Here is a 12,280-nt window from a genome sequence, read left to right as displayed (position 1 = left end):
ATTAAAACTGAATCAATCATAGTGCAGCTATAAGTTATAATGCAGCTATAATTTACGTGCAGGTAGTCCTTGACTTACAATTGTAATTGAACCTGGCAATCATAAGTCGTGACCATCATAAAGCAGATCACATAATCTGCTTCGGTTATTAAGCGACTGCTGTGGTTGTAAGCAGCTGCCACAATCAATAAGAGAATGCTGTGAGCATTAATTTTTTTTGCAGGAAACCAGAAGTTAACGCTGATTTCTGGCCAAACTTTGTAAAACAACACATGGCTCTGCAAATGGCCATAAATGCAGGCCACTTGCCAAGCACCCAAAATATAGTCATGTAACTTGGGGGAGGGGCAATTCCAAAACTTTGAAATTGGTCATAAGACCTTTTTCACAGGTCTGTTGAACTAAAACTCATACATACATACATAAAAGTCATACATACATACATACATACATACCAATTTGAGCAGGAAAAAATACTGAAAACATTAAAAACTTACATTTTTGGAGAAGTATTCTGTATACACAATGCCTTTAGGCTTAACACTAGACAAATAGATGATTGATTTTGTCTTCTGTTTATCTAAAATAGAGCCCTCCTGTTGCATTACAGTGCACAATATTTTCAGCCAGTATGGAGGAAAGTTAGTCCAAAATTTACATAGAGCGCCAACATGGGAAAGTTTGAGTCTGATGTGAGTTTTGCATTCTCAGTCCTCCAACATAATTTTTGGGCCTTGAAAACTTTTATATAGCCTTTTAAACACAGGACTTCTATTTTAGCTCCTACAAGAGAAAAAAAATAAATAAATTGACTGAGTCAGTCTATATAATTAAATTGAGGAAGGCCAGTAGGAACATGGTTAAAGTCCTTCCTGTCACTTTTACAGCTATTAAAAGAACAATGTTGAATCAGACCAGAGGCCTACCTGAATCAGCCATCAGTCTCCTTGTGAACAATTGGGTTCATTTAGGAAGATTATATGGAACATGAGGGTATGTTCCTTAGGATCTAATATTTGGATATATACAGCCTGATCCTGTAAGTTGTTGATCGCCTTATCCTACTTTATAAAAATGTTTACAATCTTTTTGACAGCAGATACAAATACATGTATTTACATGTACCCTCTCTGTGTAGGGTGACATCAGTTTTTTCTTCTGTAAACTGCCCTTTCTAATCATCAAACCCATATATCACAAATTCATTTTTTTCTTTTTTTTCCAGCAAAAAGTCCATAAAGGTTTTCCAGTCACTAATAAACGTAACGGTTATCTTCCTTTAAGCAAACAAATTAATTTTGCTATCTCTGCTGGTTCCATCATCTTCACCAACATTCTTCCATTGTGGATATATCAAAGTCTTCCCATTTTTGTGCGTATAATACAGGTGGTCCTCAACCTACAACCACAATTGAGCCCAAAATTTCTATTGTTATGTGAGACATTTGTTAGGTGAGTTTGGGCGCATTTTACAACCTTTCTTGCCTCAGTTGTTAAGTGAATCACTGCAGTTGATAAGTTAGTAACACGATTATTAAGTGAATCTGGCTTCCCATTGAGTTTGCTTGTCAGAAAGTCGCAAAAAATGATCGTAACTCTGAAAAATGATCATAAGACACTTTTTCAATGCTGTTGTAACTTTGAATAGTCACTAAATGAACTGTTGTAAGTCGAGGACTACCTGTAGTCTCACAGCAGTGATCGTGCATAAAAATAGACTCTTTCCTAGTGGTCTGCCCATTAATCACAACAAGAAAAGTTCTGGTTTCAGTTGAATCTTAACTTTAAAATTCCTTGTATCAATGTACAGATTTGAACCCAAAATTTTCTGCTTTTTTACATGTCCACCAGACACGATAAAATGACCCCTTGTGTTGCCCATATTTCCAACAAAAATTTGAAGTACCCTTTTATATTCTATCAAACTCAATTCTTGACTTATTTAGAAAAGCTGAAATATGAAAGAAATGCTATTTCTAGAGTGGCAATGAGTTTTCAATATATAATGAGATTTGCTCAGCAAAGTAATGTGATCTAAATATTTTAACCTGTCTGACTTGCTGAAAGCAATTCAGGTTCTTGTAAAAGAATATAAGATTGTGTCCTGCTGCTTAATTCCAGGTGCTATGGACTTCAAAATGACTTTTGGATTGTTAATACTAGGGCCCACTTATATGGTTAGCATTTGCCTAAATCTCCAAATCAGTGAAGAGTACTACTATTTATAATGGGGCCAAGACATTAGTAAAATATTATTGAAATAAACAAATTATGTGTTTTTAAAGGTTGCAATATAATCCAGTTTGTGTATGCATGTGTTTTTAATAAGCTGAATCTGGTCTGCTTATTGGAATGGGTAAGATTTTGTAACTTTGAATATAGGATTATCCTTTTCACTGGACAAGTTGAGTAGTTAAATAGTATTTAGTAAAATTCATCATCATATAAATTGACTAACCAAATAAATGAATGCATCATCTTTTTCATTTTGCTGCATGCTAATTCTACCAAGTTAAGTTAGGAGGAATCAAGTGGTAGAATATAATTCATGCAAAATTTCTATTTAGTCAAGTGTGGAGTTTTGGAGCTATTTTTTCCACAGGTGGAGAACCACTGATTTAGACTTATATACCGCTGCACGGTGCTTTACAGTCCTCTCTAAGCGGTTTACAGAGCCAGCATATTGCCCCCAACAATCTGGGTCCTCATTTTATCCACCTTGGAAGGATGGAAGGCTGAGTCAACCTTGAGCTGGTGAGAATTGAACTGCTGACAGTCAGCAGAATTAGCTTGCAATATTGCATTCTGATCACTGTGTCACCATGGCTCTTGCTGGCACAGAAGGGTAACAGTTGCATATATTTATTGTAGATCAGCTTTTAAAGTTGAGTACAGGCTGGAGGAACTTGTAACTACATCTAAAAGGCATATTTGGATAACATTAATCTGCCCATATGCTGCATTACAATTATGAAGAGGTGTGCCGATTTGACCTAAATAACTACTAGGCACATATCCCTAAAAATAATTCTGCGCAGAACAAAATGCTTTAAGATTTAAATAAAATTCAGATCCCTTTACTAACCTCAGATTACCTTGTGATATATTTATGTACTTTTTTTTTTTTTACATGACTGATCTCTATTTTGTAATCTTTTCTGTCACATCCCTTGGCTGAATTAGATGCCTTCTTCAAAAGCAAAGACACCACAGTGTGTAGTTATTTTAATACTTTAATGCTCTCTCTATTGTCAAGGCAACGCTTTCAATGACCTTCCCCGCATTTCCTGATAAAGTTGGTCTATCAGATATATTAGAGTATCTGATTGCACAGTTGCATGAATGCCAACAGTGAAAATATCTATACAGCTTCATGGCTTGATGATTCTCAGTAGGACATACCTCTCCCTTGAATGCTTGATTTCTCTTTCCACTTTCATCTCCATTTCTTTGAAATCTGTTTGTTATAGGGACCAAGGACTTTGTTGCTTCATTTGCCAATATATTCCAGGGTTCAGAAAGGCATTTTCTTCCTGACACATACCCTTGGGGGATCCAGGGGGAAAAGGATCAGTGTGGCTGAGAAAATTACTACTCCATTTCTTCAGCTGAATCCTCTTTCAAATAAATTAAGCCTCCAGAAATCAGTGTCTGATTTTGGACTGTCAGATCTTGGGTGGCCTACTGAACTGTTACTTTAGCAAGCAGTAAGTCTTTCCTCTGTGGACATTTGGATTCTTTGGAGAGGCATTGAGCAGAGTGGTGCAGCGTTGAAATTACATGCGAGAAATTGGTCTCACCTTTGATAGTAAATTGGTTCCCACCTTTCTTGAGACGGTTCTCTGAAGATGCTACTAAAATGACTTAATAAATTGTGCACACTTGTGAACTCTGTGGGCTTTTCCTCTGTGAAATACCATACTTAAATTTCATATTTTATCCTGCTTTTTTTAACTTAAAAAACTCTTACAAGTGTTCTAGACCAGGGCTTTTCAACCAGTGGTACGGGTACCACTTGTGGTACATTGGCACCTGGCAGGTGGTACACGACCATCCTAGAAAAGTGGTAGCGGGGGAGGGGAATGAGCTGAACCAGTGGCAGCACCGCACAAGCCTGAGCGAGAGATGGCTGGAGCTGCTGGGCTGTCAGGGCTCAGCGGAAGTGCCAGGATCAGTGCTGCTTTCCAGCTGATTGGCACTTCTTCAGGACTGTCAGGGCTCAGTGGAAGCGCCAGGATCAGCGACAGGCTCCAGCTGGAACTCGGTGCTGATCCTGGCGCTTCTGCTGAGCCCTGAAGAAGCACCTATCAGCTGGAATGTTGCCTTATCTCCAGAGTCTTGTGATTTACATTCAGATGCGTGGCAACTGATTCATACTGTATTTATGATGGTCACAGTGTCCCAGGGTCATGTAAAGTGACCAAAACCTGCTGCAACCACCCATCAGACGGGGGGAATAAAAACCACACACACCCCACCCCACCCCAATTCTCAACAGAAATGCTCACAGCAATGAAAACCTCGGACAGGAGGAAGTGCGCAGCCAGGTGGGCAGGCAGGTGTCTTGCTCGGCTGTGGCTTGGGGGGCACTTTTTTCAGTGCCATTGTAACTTCGAATAGTCACTAAGCGAACTGTTGTAAGTCAAGGACTACCTGTACTTCATCACTTTTTTCCTTTTTTTTTTTTTTTTGGTCATCAAGTTTTTGATACCTTGCTAGGCAACTGGTGGTACTCGGATATTGCTGTATCCTAAAAGTGGTACAATGGGTGAAAAGGTTGAAAAGCCCTGTTCTAGACAGTTCAACCCCACTTTTAAATCTTCTATTAAATCATATCCAGATCATATCATATATCGTTTTAAAATCATACCTAAATAGAAGATCAGTTGTCAGTTAAAATCTTCCATATTTTACATAGACTATTTCAACATGATTTGGCTTACTACACATAATGCTGTGCCAGCATACCCAGTAGGAGCTGGGTGATACATGGTGCTAAATCATGTGGTCGCTGGGTTCTCACTTAAAACGTTACAGGAATCTAACTATTGTAGTTTATATACCCTAGTTTGGCCTAAAATATTGTGTGAACCTTGGCAATTGTGATAAATAAATAAATAAAGAATGACTTCACCGAATGTGAGTTTCATTGATAATTCATTGCTGGTTTATGAATCTAAATATAAGAGGGACATTTATGTATCATGATAGGGTAGGGCTATCTAATATGGGTCGCAAAAACATAAACAACCTTTAGATGGGAGCAAGGAGATATAGGGAAACCCTTTGTTGCCATCTAGTGGGCAACTGATGTTTGCACCACAATCATGGTTATTGGGGTGAAATACTGTATGTGACGAGAGAGAGTACTTTCTGCCACTTAGTAAACAGTGGTTTTTATCCTGATAGGGCCAATGCATTTCTTTTTTGAATTGATTAAAACAAAATAAATAGAATAGTAAATGCTGCTTACCTTTGCTTAAAATGGACCCAAATACTGGACCATAGCGTGTCACAGGTTCCTTAGCACTGTGTATTAGCAGCATCCCAAAATTGAGAAGAATAGATGAATATGAATATGATAGCCTCCTGCTGTCCTTGTGGTGAATGGAATGGAGTGGAGAGTGGGAGAGGGGAAGGGAGCAGGGGATAGGATAGGTTAGTTCAGGGGTAGGCACCCTTGGCTCTTTTATGACTCGTGGACTTCAACTCCCAGAATTCCTGAGTCAGCTATGCTGACTCAGGAATTCTGGGAATTGAAGTCCATGACTCATAAAAGAGCCAAGGGTGCCTACCCCTGGCTTAGTTCTACACAGCTCCCACTTCTCCTAAAACTCTTGTGGTTAGATCATATGAAACTGCTACATCCTCTATCAGACCATTGAAATCCTAACCCAGTGTTTCCCAAACTTGACAATTTTAAGGCATGTGGACTTCAACTCCCAGAATTCTGGGAGTTGAAGTCCTCATGCCTTAAAATTGTCAAGTTTGGGAAACACTGTCCTAACCCTATCTAGGATTTCAATAGCATTTAGTCTGGTGAAAAACATCCCTTTATGGTTCCAGTCTACCCAGAGCTTTTTTAAAGTTGAGATACCAAGGGCTGAATCTTGGATCCTTTGCATACAAAGCAACTATTTTGCCACTGAGCTATGCCGCTAAACGATCATCAGATGTATGGTAATGATTTTGAGGATCACATGCAGCACAATTCTTGTTGTGGATGGTTTCTTCATATGGCCTGAAACTGTCCCCTACTAATGAAACTAATATTTTAATTGGGGGTATGAACACACACGCACAGTGCTAAGCCTTGTGATTGTAATAAAAGGAAATACAAAACTCCATATAATCAAAAGAGCGCAGCCTCCTCAGCTGCTGCTAATTTGGGGAAAATTAAATTACAATTCATTTTAATTAGATTTAAATTAAGCTTGATAGCTTTAAGCATGGATAAAGCAGAAGTGGGAAGGTGATAAAATCCGATAGACAGACGGATGGATAGATAGATAAAAAGCTAGGCTACAAGAAATAAATGTTTCTTAATTGTGAGGGCTTTTTTTTCTCTTTACAACGACTATTTTTCTCTCGTCGTGTTTAAATATGTTCACTCAGCACATCCAGCAAAACCCATATCCTCCATCTAACAAAGATTGTACATCTCAATTGCTTCCAGGATAACACTGGGCCAGTTGCTTTCTCTCAGCTCAGTTTTGCCGTACAGGGATGTTATTGTGAAGGAAAAAGGGTGCCTTATGTAGGCTGTCTTGAGCTTTTAAAAAGCACGGGTGTGAAACTCAAATAGTGTCAGGTGATGTATTGTGATGTATCGCAATGTTTTTTGCCTTTGTGGAGCCGGAGTTGGCGTGGCTTACGCGTGAGGCATCCGGCCCGTGGCCTGCCAGTTTAACACCCTTGTTTTAAAGGAATATTGGAATATAAAATTAATAAATACTATTATTTTGCTTGTTTTTCTTTTGGTGGCAAATCAGCGTAAACCAAGTAACATAATAATTGTAACAAAATAGTATTACATATTAATGCCACATTGATGTCTTTTTTCTTTTTAATAGGTGATTAAAGTATATAGTGAGGATGAAACCAGCAGAGCATTTGAAATACCAAGTGATATAACAGCCCGAGATTTGTGCCAGCTGCTAATACTAAAGAATCATTACGTTGATGATCATAGCTGGACCCTCTTTGAACGTCTCACTTATTTAGGGCTAGGTAAGTATTACTTGCTTTTAAAAGCAGCAGTGATTCGTTGGGTGGCTGTAATGGGGTGGAAATTGAGGAGGCAGAGAGTGAGTCTAGAGTGTTAGACGTTGTGTCAGTTGTATCAGTTGAGAACAAGCCCCACTGAATGTAGTAGGATTTACTTTCAAACACACGTGCTCCTAACCAGGATCGTAACGTGCCAAAACTAAATTAGGAAACGAGAACAACTCATTAACTGAATGCCATGATGTTATGTCACTTTTAGTGACCTTTCAGTGGTTAGCAGAAATGAGGAATATTGTTCCCTCTGTCCAAAGCTAATATTGGATTGCTTATAGAATAAGTTAAGCCAACTTCCTCAACTTCAGCTGTAGCAGAGGATTCACATTGTCACATGCTCAGATTGTAGAAGAATGAACTAAATCCTCCCCAGCAGCAAATCCATAGCAAATTAGGACAAGTTATGGTCCCAGCCTGTAGTAATGTCATTGCACAAGCCCCTCCTTTACAGGCCTATATCCCGATGCTACTGCAGGATGGCTTCCATAGTGATATCACTGCACATGCTCAGATGCTGCATATCTTGTTTCTTGCCTGCTAGCAACCCCCCAAAAAAGGTCTTTCCACACAGCTGGTTTGTTTTCTGCTGGTAATTATTGCCAGTTGCTGGCTGAGAAAAGACTCACTGCAGCCTTTAGATGCTTGTTTTTCCTAGCAAGGAATAATCAAAGCAACATGTATATATTTAGTCTTTTACTTAGATTTTTTGGGAAAAAAAATTCTGGGAATCAAGTTATGTCAGTTGACTTCATTAGTTGTTATATTATAGTGTGGACACCCACCCCAAAAGGCAAATAGTTTTCCATATGACCAGGGCTATTTGAATCCAGCTCCTCTTTAAACCTTGTCGTTCTGTTTAAGAACACCTTTAAGAAAGAGCATTGCTCTTTTCTCTTTACCCCTTTATTTATTTATTAACTTTATATGCTGCCCATCTCATTAGCGAGTGTCCCTGGGCAGCTTGTAAGAGAGTAAAAGAGAGAATATAGAAACATTAAAACATTAAAAATATTGCAAACGTTAAAATAAACAGGGACTGGGTAAAACCCGGAACCAGTACACAAACGGAATGGAGGAGGGCTCTTCTTAGTGCACTAGCCATCTCCAGCATGGAACATCCCATCGGGGCCTAAAGCCAATTGACAAGAGACAGGCTTTGATGCTCTTTTGAAAGGCCAAGAGAGTGGCGGTAGATCTCACCTCCAGCAGCATGATATTGGAAAGGGTGGGGGCCACAGCAAAAAGGCCTCCTTTTTACTCAGGGTTACTATCTCTAAATATTAGTTAATTTAATAGTGAGAAACCTGTAGCATTCTTTGACTGAAAATGAGTAATAATATTTCCTGCTGTTATGAGATGAAAACATACAAACCTTTACTGTAAACTTCAAATTGATTGAATACAGCTTTAAAAGTGGAGACAAAAGATGGCTTCCTTCCAATATCTGGGGAAAATTAGATAATTTTGGCCCTGCTTATTTGCATTAAATAGCCCTACATCATTTGCATCTTTGCCCCATCCTTTCCCATTTCTGGTTTGCAAGATAAGGAAAGATGAGGTTTATTATGGGTAGGAAACTGGAATAAGATTGTAATTTGAGGAGGAGAATAATTAAGTACTCCCACAACGCTTGGCTTCCAAATCTTTCATCATAGTTATGCGCCTGGGAATTAGGTTGAATTTCTGAAAAACAGAATTAAGTTTACTTAGTAGGATATTCCAAGCTCACCTTTAGATGCCTATTAATTTATTTACTTTATTTGCCGACTGTCTTTCCACATGTGTATTGTGTTCTGTTGACATCCATTCAGTTATTTAGAAATGTGTTCTCATGAAGAACCAGTAATGGAAGTGACAAAGTTCTGGAGAACATGAGGAAGAAAGAAAGAAGATGCTGATAGAGTCCAAAATATAGCTGATAGGCTGGATTTGTTGAGAAACCAAGCTTCAGGGATTGAAGCATACACTTTTACCAATGTAAAGTTTGCTTTGAAATGAGTTAGCCTGAAATTACCTCATTTTTTTATTGCCAAAATGTCCTAATGGTTTGTGGGAAACAATCATAGCATTGCAGAATGCTCTATTGGCCCCAATAAGGTCCAATTCACTCAACTCTGTTATCAATAGATATAGTTTGTTCTTAATCCCAATATGTGAACTATATTATGGTTCCCATCTCTGATAATTATGTCTATAGTTGATCAAGTTTTGCTCCTAGTTGTAGCCGGCTGCATTTGTATGCAGAATGTGTGTGGACAGGTGTGCAAGTACATATGTGAATTCTAGAGTTTTGCAGTAATATTACTGAACTGGCCAGGAAGGATATCTGGAGCCCTGGGAGAGGAAGCTTTGAAGTGAACCTGACTGAACACAGGTACATGCCCATGTTCAGGTCTATATCTGAATAAGTGATAAAGGAAGCCGAACATGTTTATTTCTCATCCTTACTGCATTGGATGGCTGCTATCAAGTGGCCCTACACGGTAATGAATTCCCATCCGAGATAGAATAAGTTCCCTCCAGCTGATATGACCAGTTTGTGCATTTTTTTACTGACCGTCACTCAGCTCCACTGTAGCCTTGCCTCCATGTGGACAGAATCTTTGATGGTGACTGAGGCATTGCTCTGTTATTTTGGGACCCCTTCTGTCTTTGACTTCCAAGGAAGTGGATAAGGTGCTGTTTCAGTTGCCCTATGCCACGTGTCTCCCAGCTTATACAGGGATGGCGATGGTTACCACTTGGGCCTTGGGAATTCTCAGTTCCTCCTTCTGAAGAAGCCGTCCCTAGATCTAATAGTGTTAGACAAGTATATTTTGGGGGAAAGTTGTTGAGATAGTGGTTGTGGATCAACTTTTTAGCACCCTAGAGGAAGTTGATTATTAGGACCCTTTTTAGTCAGGATTCAGGCCCAGTTTTGGGATGTCACTGGTATCCTTTTGGACTGCCTGCAAGCATTGGGGGCTGGAGACATCTTTCAGTAATTTCACTCCTGCCTTGTGAGTTTTACAGGGTTGGTCTCTGCTTCTTAATTTCTATATAAAGGTGTGAGTGGGAGGAGATTCTGTCAGTTCCCTTTCCCGGGGTCTGGATGGGAGAAAACAGATTAAAGTTGAACAATAGCAAGTTAGAGTTGTTGTTGATACCTCAAGGACCCCTTTTCCTGCTAGAGTTACTCCTTCATAGGCAAGTACTATTGAGAACTGGTTCATAACTTGGAATACTGCTGGACTCACAGCTTCTGTTGCATCAACTTCAGTTGATGTACTATTGAAGCCTCACTTAGGGCAGGAGGGCTTAACAGCAGCAATTCATGCTCTTATTCCCGATGCCTAGACTACTATAATGTTCTCTATTTGGGGTTTCCCTTAAAGAATATTTGGAAACTGCAGGAGCTTACATACTTTCAGATTCCAGACATTGAGAACATCTAGCACTGATTTTGCGAAACCTGCATTGGCTGCCAATTAATTTTGGGTCCAATTTAAGATACTGGTTTTGGCTTATAGATGACTTCATAGCTTGGCATCCAGATACCTTCAGGACTGCTTTCTCCAGCCAACTTTATCTTGACCAATTAGATCTAGAAGGTAGAAACTGCCCCAATTGCCCTCTCTCATAACATTTGGGGGTTGAGACTAGAGGTACTGCTTTTCCAATAGTGTTGAAGAGCCTCTTTGTGGAAATCAGGCTGACTTCTTCTTGGTAGACTTTTCTCAAGCTTCTAAAGACCCTTTCGCTTGATATTTTTTTGTTGCCCTTTATTCTCTTTCTATTCTTGTTGCGTCGTTGCAGTTTTAATTTTATATGAAGTTTTTTTTTAATATGGTATTTTTCTACGTAAGCCACAAAGATTTGTTTTTGATTGTATTGGCATACAAAATATATTTAATAAATAAATGCTAGCCTGATTTAGATAAGGTTTGCTGGTCCTGATAATGCAGTATGATCACCATTGGTGCTTCTTTTTGCTGCCTTTCTCCTGTTCTCAGACCTTGCAAGATGTATTTTTCTTTATCTTCATTTGTTGCACATATCCGTGTGGTAAGGTGACTTCTGATTTATCATGCCTGTTCTTTGCCTTTCACAACAGACTATTAAGATATGGCTGTACAACTCATCCAAAGTTTCCAGAGTTGTTGTTTTTTTTTTTTTAAAAAAAAGTCTTTATAATGGGGAAGGGGAGGATAATTCCATAATTTATATTTACTTTCACATACCTTGACCTTAGGGTCAATCCAACATAGCCAGTCAAAATATTGCTGCAAGGGCATTGTTGACTGTCCGGGGTTTACAGAAGTGTTATCCTAGTGCATATTTCTGTGGGGACAGTAGGTGCTGTCTTCTAAATTACATTTTCTTCTACTGAAAGAGACCTGTCAGCATGCTCTTACAGGGTCATAAATTATCCCAGTGCAATTTGATTTAAAGTCCGCTAACACAATAGAGGAATTCAGAACTACAGCTGTCGAACTTCTGAAAGCCTAGATCAAACAATACACTTTTGGCAGCATTTTAGCCCTAGTCCAGAAACTGGTATTGAAAAAGAATCGTGGAAATTGAGACAGAGACACAGAGAGACACACACAGAGAGAGAGAGAGAGAGAGAGAGAGAGAGAGAGAGAGAGAGAGAGAGAGAGAGAGAGAGAGAGAGAGAGACTTTTAAAGCTGGGTGTACCCTAGTAATGTTTGCCTAGGCCAGGGGTAGGCAACCTTGGCTCTTTTATGACTCGTGGACTTCAACTCCCAGAATTCCTGAGCCAGCATGGCTCAGCTTGGAAACCTCTCCCTTTCCCCTCAGCATGGCTGGCTCAGGAATTCTGGGAGTTGAAGTCCACGAGTCATAAAAGAGCCAAGGTTGCCTACCCCTGGCCTAGGCTTATGAGAGCAAGTGCTTTAAGGGAGTATAATAGTGTATACCTAATGTGATAATTGTGAAATATGCACCAAATGTGGAATTCATTTTAGTGGGCTTTTTTTTTTTTAACAAATGCTTTCA

General features: G+C 39.3%; 1 protein-coding gene across 3 annotated transcripts in view; it reads left to right on the top strand.

Moving 5' to 3' along the window:
• The window catches only part of GRB14 (growth factor receptor bound protein 14), a 58,186-nt gene that overhangs the window by 10,545 nt on the left and 35,361 nt on the right, over positions 1-12,280 (top strand). For all 3 annotated transcript variants that reach the window (XM_039352786.1, XM_039352785.1, XM_039352787.1), the window contains exon 2: positions 7,074-7,230. In XM_039352786.1, the coding sequence (XP_039208720.1) occupies positions 7,074-7,230 (157 nt within the window). The remainder of the gene's footprint in view (positions 1-7,073; positions 7,231-12,280) is intronic.

The sequence above is a fragment of the Crotalus tigris genome, unplaced genomic scaffold, assembly GCF_016545835.1.
Source record: "Crotalus tigris isolate CLP2741 ecotype Arizona unplaced genomic scaffold, ASM1654583v1 scf7180000018477.2129921, whole genome shotgun sequence".
NCBI classification, from domain to species: Eukaryota; Metazoa; Chordata; class Lepidosauria; order Squamata; family Viperidae; genus Crotalus; species Crotalus tigris.
The sequence above is the reverse complement of the archived record's forward strand: the minus strand, read 5'-3'. Positions and strand labels throughout refer to the sequence as shown.